The sequence below is a fragment of the Brachyhypopomus gauderio genome, chromosome 1 (assembly GCF_052324685.1).
Source record: "Brachyhypopomus gauderio isolate BG-103 chromosome 1, BGAUD_0.2, whole genome shotgun sequence".
NCBI classification, from domain to species: domain Eukaryota; kingdom Metazoa; phylum Chordata; class Actinopteri; order Gymnotiformes; family Hypopomidae; genus Brachyhypopomus; species Brachyhypopomus gauderio.
In genome coordinates, this window is record NC_135211.1 from 21,596,970 (window position 1) to 21,612,256 (window position 15,287).

The 15,287-nt window shown below is 45.5% G+C and overlaps 3 protein-coding genes across 8 annotated transcripts in view; 2 read left to right on the forward strand and 1 right to left on the reverse strand.

The window, feature by feature from the left end:
* Positions 1-778, reverse strand: part of rad54l2 (RAD54 like 2) — a 22,326-nt gene extending 21,548 nt beyond the window's left edge. For 4 of the 5 annotated variants that reach the window (XM_077002574.1, XM_077002555.1, XM_077002565.1 and 1 more), the window contains exon 1: positions 622-778. The gene's annotated coding sequence lies outside the window, so the exon portion shown is untranslated. Of the gene's footprint in view, positions 432-621 lie in introns of those variants that run through there. The other variant, XM_077002545.1, reaches the window with a different exon arrangement.
* A 557-nt stretch (positions 779-1,335) lies between these two features.
* bap1 (BRCA1 associated deubiquitinase 1) lies at positions 1,336-15,139 on the forward strand. Of its 2 annotated transcripts, none has more exons than XM_077002619.1 (18): positions 1,336-1,535; positions 1,971-2,000; positions 2,153-2,207; positions 2,326-2,458; positions 2,665-2,784; positions 2,929-2,990; positions 3,164-3,306; positions 4,739-4,817; positions 5,002-5,125; positions 5,247-5,385; positions 5,688-5,929; positions 6,239-6,372; positions 7,618-7,942; positions 8,076-8,259; positions 8,506-8,771; positions 11,195-11,287; positions 11,576-11,648; positions 12,405-15,139. In XM_077002619.1, the coding sequence occupies exons 1-18, from the start codon at positions 1,499-1,501 to the stop codon at positions 12,536-12,538; spliced, it is 2,373 nt and encodes a 790-aa protein (XP_076858734.1). In that variant the 5' UTR covers positions 1,336-1,498; the 3' UTR covers positions 12,539-15,139. The 2 variants fall into 2 exon arrangements, with proteins under 2 accessions (XP_076858734.1, XP_076858725.1); XM_077002610.1 differs by having other exon boundaries at positions 1,337-1,535; positions 8,503-8,771.
* bsnb (bassoon (presynaptic cytomatrix protein) b) overlaps positions 12,609-15,287 on the forward strand; it is an 89,649-nt gene continuing 86,970 nt past the window's right edge. Inside the window, exon 1 of the mRNA XM_077002601.1 lies at positions 12,609-12,736. The gene's annotated coding sequence lies outside the window, so the exon portion shown is untranslated. The remainder of the gene's footprint in view (positions 12,737-15,287) is intronic.

Here is a 15,287-nt window from a genome sequence, read left to right on the forward strand (position 1 = left end):
CCATACTGGACACTCAGCACGGTTCGGCTTGCAGTGATCAAGAAAACGCGCCGTGAAACCCCACAGTAAAACATGAAATAAACGACTAAATAAAAACTCTGTTTTTTACATTTGGTTGAAACGGCGGTGTCGGTTAGTATTTTCATCACCCCACACAATCCCCGTTTGTAGGGGAGATGTTCTTCTAACGCCCGTCCGGACCGGAGGGACACGGGGGTTTACATAACTCTGCGGGCTCGTTAGCACGGCTGCTAGCAGGACAGACCGCACACACACCGCTGATACCGCGGAACCCTCACAAACACAACACACAACGGTAAACACATTTATGGGGCTCGTCTCCAACGCTCTACATCAGACGGTTGTACAAGAGACCAGGACGATGGCCCAACTAACCAGGTGCGGCTAGCCTGCTAAAGCAGCTGCGCTAAGCTAACAGGACGAGCCCTGCCAGCCCGCTAGCACACATGCTAACCTCTATTGTCCAGAGGCTTGACACGGATATGGCAGATAAGTCTGTTAGCTCCGATGCTAGCCGTTTTAAAATTGATGGTAATAACCCAATAATATACAGTGCGACATTTATTTTAGCCTCGGCACCGTGCTTCTCTGCAATCTTACCTTCTGCGCCAGCTCTGTAAAATCTGAATATGGCGCGTCGCTGCTTCATCAAACAATTTTAATTCACACTGGATTCTTTTATTTTCCTATAACAGTTTTCCATGAGTAGCACTCTGAAACATTCCGGTATGCAAGTTTACTGATTAAAGGTTCCGGTCTTCACATGGTCCGTTCGCTAAAAAAGGTAAAATGAGTAAATGGCCTCTTTCCTTTTATCTATCAACTATGGGATTGCCAGTATCACGCAATTTCCCCCCTAATAAATAATAGAAATAGGAAATGCGACTACAGTTGGCAGAAAGTTAACAGTAAGCACAACAGTTAAGTACAAAAATGATTTAACCTGGTTATGAAATGATTAATCGATGTATGATAGAGGACATATATATGGAGAAGTCAGTAGGACGTATTGTAATTTTTACAGTTATTTTGATATACGTAAAATTCACTGAAATAAATGTAATAAATATTACCGTTTTGTCGTAGGCAACAGAAAATGATTTAACACAGGGATTTGATTTAAACAAAAAAAATTCTCTATATATACCATATTCTATATATATAACAACTAAACAGAATAATAAATTAATGAATCCACATTTACTGACGAAAAGTTCCTTTACAAATAATGTACAAATCAGTTTGAATTTGCAACGCCACCTCGTGGTTCTTCGCGTTATTACAAGCGTTAGTTTGGCGCACATTAATGACGTAAAAATATTCGACGATTTTCTCTATTGTGTTTACTACCAAGTTAGCTAGCTAGCTAGCTCAATCGTAATATACAATGATCAGATGCCTACCGACATGACTCCATTTGATCTTACATGGATATGGATTTCATTATAAGTTAACAACTGTACCATAGTTAGCAAAAATGAATAAAGGCTGGCTGGAACTCGAGAGCGACCCCGGTGAGATATTACATATAGCGGGCTGGCTACAGTTTACGTTAGCTAGCTGGCTAGTTGGTTCATTGACCAAAACAGTCAAGGCAAACAATAATATACATGTTAATTATCAGTCAAACGTCGAAATTCACACGGCAGTAAGATTTCATGTAAGATATAGATAGGTAGGTAGCTAGGATAACTAGCTGGTTACACTGTCAATGTAACCTAACCAGCTGTCTTGTTAACGTCAGTCATTTGTAAAGGTATATACGTGTTTGCAGTTATGTCGAGTAAACGTGGTGGTTTAAAATTGTTTGCTGGCTAGATAGTTACCTTAGCTCCCAATATTGTGGTTAGTATTAAAAATGATTAACATGGTGTTTAGTGTAATTTCGCGTGTTTTCCAAACAAATCGAAGACTTCACGTGTGAATCTGCTTTCTTACGCTTTCCCCAGGACTATTCACCCTGCTGGTGGAGGACTTCGGTAAAGCTCTTTTCAATGCTCCTCTCTGGTAGTTTACCATTAAGGCTTCCTGCAGCCTAGAATATGAACGGGTTCACTCATAACAGTAGATTTCCTAAACATTTTTTGTCATTTTGCTTCCTCACTTGTGTTGGGTTTTATTTTATGCTCAGGTGTGAAGGGTGTTCAGGTAGAAGAGATCTATGACCTGCAGAGTAAATGCCAAAGGTATACTACTATCCCTCAGCTGGACTTTAAAGAGCAAAGGATTAGTGAGTATAATGAAATATGTTTATTGAAACAGCCCATCTGAATTAATATTGTCTTCCCTGTCTGCTGTGATCAGCCCTGTCTACGGCTTCATCTTTCTCTTCAAATGGATTGAGGAACGCCGCTCCAGGAGGAAGGTCTCCACTCTCGTGGACGAGACCTCGGTCATCGATGATGAAATCGTCAATGACATGTTTTTCGCTCACCAAGTAAGTCTAGATGTTCACTCTACATTTTATGCCCTGAAACATCTTCAAGAACATACCACATGTCCTGTTGCCCTGACTTCAGTTGCTACTGCTGCATTCTGTTTTTGTTATGTAATTTACATTTTATTTTGGGAGATTCTACTTGGTTGACACCTAGCTGCACTCTCTTGTTCTGCCTGATGCCGGGTGTGTCTTGCTTTGTGCAGTTGATTCCCAACTCGTGTGCGACTCACGCACTGCTAAGCGTGCTCCTGAACTGCAGCGGTGTGGAACTGGGGAACACACTCAGCCGCATGAAAGCCTTCACCAAGGGCTTCAGTCCGGAGGTACACGCACAAGTGCACAGTAGCACGCATGCACACAAGTAACAAAAAAAACCCACTTGTGCTTCTCTTTGTCATACTTCGAGAAGCACGACGCTGCATCTTGTCCTCTGTTGCTGATGTTTGCTCTCTCCTCTGTCTTGGCAGAGTAAAGGTTACGCTATTGGCAATGCTCCCGAGCTGGCCAAGGCCCACAACAGCCATGCCAGGTATGGCCCCAGCTCCACTACACTACACTACCTAGCCGGTGTTCATGAGAACTCACTGCGTGAGATTGGATGGCTGGAATGGTCATTGTCTCTCTGTAGTTTTACGTAGTCCTATCTGGCACTCCAGGCCATCCTCTGTTATCATACCTCTCCCTTGTTTTGTTTCCGTGGAGACCGGAACCGCGCCACTTGCCGGAGAAACAGAACGGTATCAGCGCTGTCCGCACGATGGAAGCCTTCCACTTCGTCAGCTACGTGCCCATCAAAGACCGGCTGTTCGAGTTGGACGGCCTCAAAGCCTATCCTATCGACCATGGTGAGTTAGGGATAGGGTTAGGGCCTATCCGATGGACCATGTTGAGCTAGGGTTAGGGTTAGTGCCTACCCCATCGACCATGGTGAGCTAGGGATAGGGTTAGTGCCTACCCCATCGACCATGGTGAGCTAGGGTTAGGGTTAGTGCCTACCCCATCGACCATGGTGAGCTAGGGTTAGGGTTAGTGCCTACCCCATCGACCATGGTGAGCTAGGGATAGGGTTAGTGCCTACCCCATCGACCATGGTGAGCTAGGGTTAGGGTTAGTGCCTACCCCATCGACCATGGTGAGCTAGGGTTAGGGTTAGTGCCTACCCCATCGACCATGGTGAGCTAGGGATAGGGTTAGGGCCTACCCCATCGACCATGGTGAGCTAGCGTTAGGGTTAGGGCCTACCCCATCGACCATGGTGAGCTAGCGTTAGGGTTAGGGCTAGGGATGCACCGAAAATTCGGCCACCGAAAATTTTCGGCCGAAATGGCTTAAATTTGCATTTTCGGTTTTCGGCCGAAATACTTTCATCACCGAAACAACACGGCCGAAACAATGTGCTGTGATGACGCGAGCAAAAATCGCCACCTGCACGCGCTTATTTGGATAAAGCTAGCAAAAAAGTTTTCCAGTGATGGCGCCGAGGCAAAAGACATTACACCAAAAATTATGGAAATCGTTGCCTTAGACGATCAGCCGTTCTCTGTCGTAGGGATTTCGTAGGCTAATAGAGCACATTGAGCCCCGTTATGTTTTGCCGAGCAGACGACATTTCTCAGAAGTGTGTTTACCCGAGCTGTTTAATGTTGTTGCAACTCACGTCACGTTTTTATGAGAGAATTTATATTTATCTTTCAGGCCAGTCAGTTATAACTAAATTTAACTCGTATAAAATACATATATTTATCCTCTAAGATAAAAACGGTCTGCAAGCGAGTTTAATTTAATTAGTGGTCGGCCGTTGTCAGCGGTATCGCCGTTAACGGCCCACCACTAATTTTATTTTATAATATGCATTACTGTAATGTCAGTGCTAAATAAATATATACAAATCAAATTTTGTAGTTGATTTATTCTTTGAATAGCAATGCCTTGATTTTAGTGAGGTTAGCCATAAATCCAATGTTACTAATAATTGGCATAATAATAATAATCTTTATTTGTATAGCACCTTTCATACATACATGTAACTCAAAGTGCTTTATGTATTTCGGTGTTTCGGTTTTCGGCTTTCGGCCTTGGTTTCCTCATTTTCGGTTTCGGCTAAGAATTTTCATTTCGGTGCATCCCTAGTTAGGGCCTACCCCATTGTCCATTGTTGTGTGCTGTGGTTATGTCTTATTTCAACCACAGGTTTAAGGCTGTGTACATCAATATTCACCATCAATTAGATGTTCCTTTCAAGCAGGTTGTCTGTATTGTAAATGTAACCCCCCCCAGGTCCTTGGGGTGAGGAGGAGGAGTGGACAGACAAAGCCCGCAGAGTCATCATGGAAAGAATCGGACTTGCAACGGCAGGGTGAGAGAGACGGTCCTTTCTCCTCCGACCACAGACGCGTGACATGTACATGCTGATCCAGTCGTGTGTATCGAGCCTCGCTCTGGCATCTTCAACATGAGGATGTATACCACACGCCTGTATCTGCGTGTTCGCCCCACACCTCCTGCCCCAGCCTCTGAGACAGCTCTTTTTTTCCTTACAGCGAGCCGTACCATGACATCCGCTTCAATCTCATGGCCGTGGTCCCTGACCGCAGGATCAAGTACGAGTCCAGACTGGAGGTCCTAAAATGTAACCGTCAGATCGTCCTGGAAGGCCTGCAGCAGGTCAGAGGTCAAGGGTCAGGGAAGGGTGTACCAGGACAGACATATGTATATATGTATGTTTGTGTTTCTGCGTGGGAGTTATTGAGGGTGTGGGTGGGGTTGTGATCGTGATTCTTTCCAGGCAATTCGTGCATCCCAGCAAGATGCTTCACAGGATCGTAAGCAGCAAGATTCCACCTCCCCTGAAGACACGCCCCCTACAGTGAAAAAGGAGGAGGGTTCAGACACATGTACACGTGCTGATCAAGCTCCGGCCACAGGTAGTCTAGTCTGATTGTTTTGCATGCCTTATTTGATATGCATTAATGTTTTCCCATTGAAGTTCTTTATAACTTCATTAGTCAATTTTAATCTCACTCATCAGTTTCAATACAGTCAGAAAAACCCCTGGATGCATGTTCATGGTGTTCCATGAATGTACCATTTACACGGAGTGTATACTTAGCTGATTAACTAGCGCCTGAATCGATGGCGTGGGCGTGCACGTGTGTGGGCACATGGGCGTGCACTCCGGCACCCTGCTGCATGGCCCTGAACAGCATTCTTCGTGTCCATTCGACAGACACTGCAAGTGCGCCCCCAGCCCCCAGCCCTGTGGACAAACTCCGGACCGCGGCGAAGCCCTCCGGCCTGCCTGCAGGGGGCGTCCCGCCGCCCGGCCCCATGGCCTCGTCCAGCCCCATAGTCCAGCGCCTGCCTGCAGGGGGCGTCCCGCCGCCCAGCCCCATGCCCTCGTCCAGCCCCATCGTCCAGCGCCTGCCTGCCTTCCTCGACAACCACAACTATGCCAAGTCCCCTATGCAGGTGAGGCATGTGAGAAGACCACGTGCGTGTGTGTGTGTGTGTGTGTGTGTGTGTGTGTGTGTGTGTGTGTGTGTGTGTGTGTGTGTGTGTGTGTGTGTGTGTGTGTGTGTGTGTGCGCGTGCAGTCATGGCGTCGTGGGTTCGATTCCCAGACCTGAGGCCATGACTGAGGTGCCCCTCAGCAAGGCCCTTAATCCTCAATTGCTCACTTGTATAAAAATGAGATAAAAATGTAAGTCTCTCTGGATAAGGGCGTCTGCCAAATGCCATAAATGTAAATGTGCGTGTGCGTGCTTGCGTGTGTGTGAAGGAAGAGGAAGATCTAGCTGCAGGTGTGGGTCGCACTCGGGCACCTGGCCCCCCTCAGCCCTCTTACTCAGATGATGAGGATGACTATGAGGATGAAGAGGAGGAAGAATGTGGCACCGCAGGCACATCAAACAGGTATGAAACTGTGTGTGTGTGTGTGTGTGTGTATGTAAAAGAGTGAGTGAGTAATAAAGAATAAACGCTGTTTTCTGGGGCAACTCGATGGATATATGCTGCAGACTCTGATCCTGGCAGGGAATCTCTCTCTATTGTAGTCAGAAAGTCTCAGAGTTCTCAGATGTCGGGCCCTGATGGAGGAGCCCAGTGTGAGGGTGTGAATGCTCCTCTCAGGATGTGCGCGTGTGCTTCAGAACCTTCTGTCTGAGGTCCTTAAGCGTGACCCGCGTGGTGCAGTGAGACGTCAGGATCACGCGTCAGTGCAGCGGCGTCTGTAGCAGAGTTGACCTGCGTCACGGCGCCTGCCACACACTCCACAATATAACAGCAGCTGATGGATGTGGGGTAGGGCTGCCATGATTAGTCGACTAGTCACGATTATGTCGACTGTTAAAATAGTCGACGACTAATTTAATAGTCGATGCGTCGTGTTTTTTTTCTCTCTCTTCAAACTGCTGCGGCAGTTTCCACTGCTGCGTCTGCCTTTCTGTCCCTAACGCACATGCGCAGTAGTGGAAACCGAGGTAGACAGTGGACGACATCCCAGGACATTACACAGACTGGTATCATGGCTACCTGGCTACGGAACTCAAAAGTGTTGGATCATTTTCCGTAGCCAGGTTCCGAAACGCGTGCAATATCTGCAAGGCAGAACTTTCCTTCCACGGCAGCACAACCGCGATGTACGAGCACCTGAAGCATGTTGTGGCTGATTGTGACAATGATGAAGAGGGACCGTCGTCTCTGTAATCTAAATTGCTAGTTAGCTGCTAAAGTTACCGTAAACGGAGCGCTAACTTTGTACTTATCGTGGTAGCTGTAAAAGTTAACATTAGTGATTGCGATTTGTTTCATTAGCCTTAGCACGCATTCATGTGTTTTCTGTAACGTCAGTGAGACCAAAACTTTATTTTTTGTGAATAAGTCCTTAGTTTCAGGTACCTACCTAATTTGATTTAAATGTAGCGAAGTTTGATGCCAGAGACTAATGAAAGAAAGAAAATTCAATTAACGCACAATCCGATTAGTCGACTAATCATAAAAATTAATTGGTGATTAGTCGACTGTTTGTGGCAGCCCTAATGTGGGGAAGCAGATCTGCAGACTGGTGTCCAGTATTGTTTAATGCATATGTGAAGGGAAAGTGTGTGTGTGTGTGTGTGTGTGTGTGTGTGTGTGTGTGTGTGTGTGTGTGATTGGCAGGTCCCGTAGGAAGGCGAGTGTGCGTGCGCAGGCCGTGGTTCGCAGTGCGGCTGTAGCCGGTGGAGCCGGAGTCTCGGGTGTGGAGGGCCAATTGGCCCTGAGTATGCTCGCCGAGAAACTGAAGAAGGAGGTGCAGAAGAAGGACACTATGGCGACGGCGGCAGGCTCCACCCCCTTAAATGTGCGCACGGAGGGCCGCACGGGCGGCATCAGCATCACCTCCGCCTCACAGCCCTCACCGACGCCTAGCAACGAGAGCACGGATACCGCCTCCGAGATCGGCAGCGCTTTCAACTCACCGCTCCGTTCCCCCGCGCGGTCTCAGGTATGCACATCACTCCTGGAGTTACCTAGAGCCCACTGCCAGGGTTTCCTCGAAACACCGCTGCAGCGTATTATCTAGAGCCTTTAGTGGAATGTTCTCTGGAGTGTGTGAAGTCTCCGCTCTGTCTCCGCAGGCCGCCACACGACCCTCCAGCCCCGTGGCGTCTCACCTGAGCCGCGTGCTCTTCGGCGAGGACGAGGGTCTGCTGCGTCTGGACGCACGCCACAACCGTGCTGTGCGCGACCTCGGTGCCCTCGTCAGCTCTGCACGGCTGCAACTGAAGGAGGATGGTACCATGCACGCGCTGCCACCTCCTGGTGGGTAGTTGTAGTACACACACACACCCCTGCAGGACAGCTGCTGAAAAAATGTTAACATATAAGCAGTTGTTGATGATTCATAATGTGCATGCAGACTTTGTGTTATTAGTGAGATGTGAATATATCTGTGTGCACACTGTCTCCTGTAGTTGTTACACACTCCACCATATGGGCACCTGTCACTGAAGTTAGGTTCTCCTGCAGCGAGGTAACCATAGTGATCTTTTCCCACCCTGCCAGAAGCAGCGTGTGACGAGGTGGGAGGAGCGAGCGTCCCGGAGCAGAAGGAGAAGACTGAGGAGAGGGGGGGCAGCGGCGCGGGGCAGGAGACCAAGGAGCAGGAGCAGGAGAGGGAGGGGAGAGAGGGGAGAGAGGGCCCGTCAGCCCCCACCAAGCACCAGGAGCAGAATGCGGCAGCGAGAGAATTGCCGGAGGTGAAGGCGAGTGTGGAGAGCCAGGCCTTCACCGAGAGCCTGGGCAAATCACACAGAGAGAAATACACTCCAAAAGTAAGACCGGCTGCTCTCTTCATCTCTCCACTGTGTAACATGACTTATTTGTTTGTTTATTTTCTCTCTCTCTCTTTTTTTTTTTCTTTTCAAAGTTAGGGTTTTTTAGTTAACCACTCAGGGTTTAGAAGGTGCGCACGCACACACACGCACGCACACACGCATGCACACACACACACACACGTACGTACTTCTGATCATGTGTTTTACAGGGCCAGCCCACATTAATCACCATCATTCTCTCAGGATGTAAGTGTGTCAGATTTAGTCATGTGGCTGGTGTTCATCTAGTCCCTGGCAGCTTGATGTTAACATTAAACAGTACAAACACACACACGTCTCATAAAGACCAAACAAATAGCACAAGGCAGCATTAAAGTGAAATATTTCCAAGCACATGAAGCACAAACACACACAACACACACAGAACAAAAGCAACAAACACACATAAAATACACAGAACTAAAGCAACAAAAATGGCAGCATTTTGGTTCTTTGGTTACTGTTTTTCACTTCTTTAAACAGCAGAAGTGAGTGATTTACAGTCATGTGATACATCACTGACCAACACACTTTTCCTTCCTCACCTGCTATGATGGAGCGATATTAACCGAAAGTTGGACAAACTGAATCTGGAAATGTTTAAGCTTTTCTGTACATGCTTTTAAAAAGAGAGTCATGACTCTAAACCCCAGATGTTTACATTCAAGCATTTACATTAAGTTTCTTTCCTTGAAACTTAGCCACCCTCTGGGTCGTTATCAGAATAAACACACAAACAAAACAAGATTTAATGAGCCAATCGTGTGTTGCCACACCCGAGAGCTTGTGAGCTGTTTATCATGTGTATAAAAAACTATCTAATACCATTTGACAAGAGGACAAATGTTTGGAAGGTTATTAAGATCTAAACTTAAAAAAACATGGACCAAAAAGTGTTCCTTGTGGAACTCCCATCTCATAATAAAAATATCTGGTTGATATCCAGACACATTCCAGACACATAGAACACACATGTTTTATTTTCCACGTAAGGTTTAATCCTAGGCCTGTGTTGAAAAAATCGATTTTCCGATTCAGAATCGATTCGCATATGATGATCTGATTATCGATTCGTACGTCCAAAGATCGATTTTTTAGTGAACTTTTACCCCTGCCTCGTCACTGAATTCACGCAGGCGTGCTCGGTCTAACTAACTGTAAAACGACTTGGCGTCGGACAGTGCCGGTAACGACGATAGTCAAATCGGAAATCTAAAAACAGAAGGACAGTTTATCCAGTGTCAGTGACTATTTACAGTCCGTGTCACTGACCGTTTACCCAGTGTTTTTACAGTTTAAAAAAAGTTAAAAATGTTCTTGTAACATTGGGCGCAAGGCGATGGACGAGACAGAATCCTTTGCACTTTCCAAATCGTTACATTACATTTACCGAAGCGCAGACAGCGCACATAAAACACGTTTACATAGAACATGTGTGACTCAAACAACGACGAGCACAGGACGCTGCGCGAGCGCAAATTAAATAGACAAACCACATCAACCCCACGTGATTACGAGACGAGCCACAGGTGAGGACTATCACAAGACGCACCCGCACCCACGGAGATACACCGACGTAGACGATTAGACACAGACGACGTTAACACGCCCAAAACGGAGGGGTCGGGGACCGTAACGTGAGAGCTCTGTTCTTATATTCTCACTTAAAAAAAAATACACGTTTACATTTTATACTTTCAGTTTATTAAGCGTGAGCACTTTTAAAATAAAAATGCATTTGGTAGCAACCGCTTTTGGGTGAATTCTTAATTATTTCAATCATAATAATAATGCACTGGTTAGTGTCCCAGTAGGAGCCCACTGTTGCAGATATAGACACCTCAAAGATGTCCTCTGTTTATTGTCCTGGATTACCTTTCTTGAAGGTAGATTTATGATGACCCTTTTCACCAGTCTTCCAGCCATCAGTAACTACCAACTACCAGTAACTATTTGCTGATTAATATCGATATAATACTAGTTTTAACATGTTGCTTCTGTACACAGTCAGGAAACAGCTCAAATACATTTTTAATAACACTAAACCCCGAATTGGATCGAATCGGATCGAATCGATTAAATCGGATTAAATCTAAAAAAATCGATTCTTAATCTTCAGAATCGGACTCGGATCGATTCTTGGAATTTGAATCAATACCCAGCCCTATTTAATCCATATTTATATTGTATGTTAAATCAAGGAAAATTTCACCAAAATGGCTATTTTTGGTATTAAATGTCAGATATTGCTCAATATCAACACTGGCTTAGTTTGTGTAGTTCTGTTTGCTAACTGCTCTTTGGGGTGTTTAGTATGCTGTGGTTTATTTAGCATGTTGGTTTGGGTTTTTGTACTTCCTCATACATTCTCTGCACTGTAGGAGCTGCTCGCCCTGCTGAAGTACGTGGAGGCTGACATCACTAACTATGAGGTGTGTCTGAAAGAGGAAGTGGAGAAGAGGAAGAAATACAAGGTAAGCATATGAACTAAAGCCCAGTCATAGGAAGAGAGCTGGCAGTCCCAGCCAGACCCGCGCAGAATGGGATGCTTGGAGAAGGGTTTGCCTAAAAGATTCAGTGCAAATGTTTTCGTTGATGTATGGTATGAAATTGATAATTGATTAAATGCATATTTAGATTTCACACACAATATCAGCTGTTGGTCCATACAAGATTCAAGAATAAAGCAAGAACATTGGAATTAGGCTGTTAAAGACAAACATTGTGACAGTGGATTTGATGACGAGTGCTGTTTTTTACAGATAGATGATCAGAGGAGGACTCATAACTATGATGAGTTCATCTGCACATTTATCTCTATGTTGGCACAAGAAGGTAAAAAAAGGGGGTGTATAACCCCTCTCTTCCCAGACCACTCCCTTTAATCTGTGTATCACTCTGAAACCACTCCCTCTAATCTATGAATCACTCACACCACTCCCTTTAATCTGTGTATCACTCTCAAACCACTCCTTCTAATCTATGCATCATTCTCATACCACTCCCTCTAATCTATGCATCATTCTCATACCACTCCCTTTAATCTATGCATCACTCACACCACTCTGTATCTGTGTATCTGTATCACTCTCACACCACTCCCTCTAATCTGTGCGTCACTCTCACACTACTCCCTGTAATCTGTGTATCAGTCTCATATCACTCCCTCTCTCTTCTTCTCTGTGGTTCATGTTTTATTTACCCAACACATTTTATGACAGATCTCTCTTCAATCTCTCTTTGTCACAATGTCCCTGCAATGCTGAATGAAGCGTATTAAACATTTAAAAATCACACACACCTTTTCTCTCCTGCTGTCTGTCACTTATTCGATGTCTCAGTAAATCATCCTTGTTCTGTGGGTCTCTAGTTCTCTCGTCTCTCTTCCTGACTGTGTGTTAGCTGCTGGCATTAGTGCTCATTTGCATGGAAGTGAGGCATTTTCCTGCAGAGTCTACTGATCTGCACCTTAATCAAACATTAACTTCTCGCTGTTAAAACTGAAAGCTGCAATCTGTGTCTCATTACCCCCATCTCGTGTGTGTGTGTGTGTGTGTGTGTGTGTGTGTGTGTGTGTGTGTGTGTGTGTAGGGATGTTGGCCAGTCTGGTGGAACAGAACATTTCCGTGCGCAGGCGTCAGGGCGTGAGCATCGGTCGTCTGCATAAGCAGCGCAAGCCGGACCGCCGAAAACGCTCTCGCCCCTACAAGGCCAAGCGCCAGTGAACACACCGCTGCTCCTGACGCCAGTGAACACACCGCTGCTCCTGACGCCAGTGAACACACCGCTGCTCCTGACGCCAGTGAACACACCGCAGCTCCTGACGCCAGTGAACACACCGCAGCTCCTGACGCCAGTGAACACACCGCTGCTCCATAACACATCTGAGTGACTGACACACAGTAGCAACTGAACAGACCACAGTGAGTCATACCGGTGAACACACCCAGACTTGCGGAGTATAACGTTGGTGAATTCATCCAGGTGTGAGCAGAGTGGGCGAGAACATCCCACACAGGTCTGATACCTGTATTTCCTCCACTGAGCGAGGAGAGAATGGAAACGTGTGAATGAGTGATGCCTTTGGAGATCCGGAGGCCCACAGCCTGTTTCACAATCTACTAGGTGGACCAATCATGCCCGTATTTAGGAGTTCCAAATATAAGCCGCCATGTTTTTTACCTGCCGTTTGTACACGTGTGTGTGTGTGCATGCATGTATATTTGTATGTGTTTGTATGTTTATTCTTTTTTAATGAAAAACAACACTTGTAGTCAAATGGAGGTGTTGGTTTGGCCAATCAAACCTGAGATAAGTGTTATAAAAAAAGTCACTGACTGATCAAATCGGACACTCCACATCAGTTTTGTGGACGTCTGCCTTTGGGTCTGTCTGTAGCTTATAGTCATGCTGTTGTGAACCTTCTACTCCTGCTATTATGAATGTTCCATGCAGGAATTCTGGACTGAGTGGCTTGAAGGTGCCTTGTGTGTGTGTGTGTGTGTGTGTGTGTGTGTGTGTGTGTGTGTGTGTGTGTGTGTGTGTGTGTGTGTGTGTGTGTGTGTGTGTGTGTGTGTGTGAGCATGTGAGCATCTGCATGGCTCTCATGTCAGTGCTTCACTTACATAGAGCTATCTGCTCTTATGACAATAATAAACCATGTGACGGTATAAAATTAATGTACTTCTCTTAATGAGAGAATTTGCCTTTTGTGCAGCGTCTTTACACAAGGAGAGCGTAATCAAATGCCCTCACACAAACCATTGATCAGTAGCTCAGTGTATACTAACAAACAGCAGCAGGCTAATTGGCCATGTGTCAGGGGTGCAAAGGGTCATCCTGTGTTGGCTCATGGGTCAGAGATCTCTGAATCTGCTCTGAGCACTTCGTTTAGCCTAGGGCAAATTGTGGTACACGAATACAACGTGTCTAGTTATTTAACGAATCCAGATGCTTTTATTGCCATTTGAGCTATACACAATGAAACAAAAGAACATTCCTCTAGGACCAGGGGGCAACACGAATAAAAGTGTAGACAGTAAATATGAATATACAGATAACGTATAGGTGGTCCACAATGACCAGGACACGTCACCAGGGGGATGTGCAATGGATGAAGCATAAATTATATTTTAACAGATATGTTTATAGTATACTACAGCCAGTATATGCATTTAAGAATGCAGTATTGTTAAATGAAATACTGTATTTGTTCAGTTTAATAGTCAGTCACTGGGAGTGTCTGATGGCTTGGGGAAACAGTCTGGCTGCTATAGCCCGAATGCTCCCGCTCTTCTTCACAGTGTGTGTGAGGGGTGTGTGGCATTATCCACAACACTGGGAGCTTTGGTAACGGTCCATGATGGAGATGAGACCAGAGCCCAATGATTTTTTTCTGCTATCCTCACTGTTAATAATGTGGATGTACAGCCTGAAATGGAGCAATTCCCAAACCAGATAGTGATGCAGCTGCTTGTGTTTGCCACTAGGTGATGCAATTTCACTATTCCATTCCTAATGAGCTTATGTGCCAGAATGCTTCACTGTTTCTTTTGGCCATAATATAGCATGTACTTTTGAGGCAATGTGATAACAGTAATACTACTAGGCACTGGAGTTTTATTTTTCTCTAAATACATTGTTCAATAGATCCAATGATCCATAAATTCTAATGTTTCATAGATTCCAATGTTCCATAGATTTCATTTTTCCAATATTCCATAGATTCCAACAATGTTTCCAACAACTCACATATGGTTTCTCCTTTACACACTCCTCGATCGAGGCACCTTTGTCTTTCCACCTGCGAATAATATCCGGATCTCAGTCCAGCTGCGAAAGTCATCTGGACCTGAGTGCTTGTCTTTATCAGAGCCGGCTGAGAGCTGGCAGTGTGTAGATGATAACTACACTGCTGACACGTCGAATCTGCAGGGCACTTGAGGCCAAACTCCTGCCAAATAGACTGTTGGCTCCATCATGGTGGGAGTGAGGGTGTGTGGGGGGGACGAGTGACAGATGCCTCTCAGATACTGCACCTCCAGCACATTTTGCTGTCTGCTCCTTCAAACCCTCCCTCAAGCTCCTCTGCCCTGTCTTTAAATCGAACCACTCCCAGACTCAGAAACACACTGGAAACCAAACTTTCAAACCTCAATCGTCTGAGGTAGAAAAGACTACAGACTAGGTCCCATTAGTACACTTTGTGTATGAATGAAGATTTCTGTGAAGATATGCTATGATTGTTCAAAATACACTTTAAAAACTTTAGTATTAACTTTATCTTTGGATGAATTCAAGTGCTTAAGTACATTCCATCAAAAGTACGTGTGTGTGTGTTACTGGGGTGAGGGTGGGAACTAGTGACTTAGTACCAGAACACTAATCAGTTTGTGACAGTGAGTGATCACTGGATCACTGGAGTGAATGTAGTTTCTCTCTCTGATTGTTATAAAATGATCTCAGTGCTGCAGT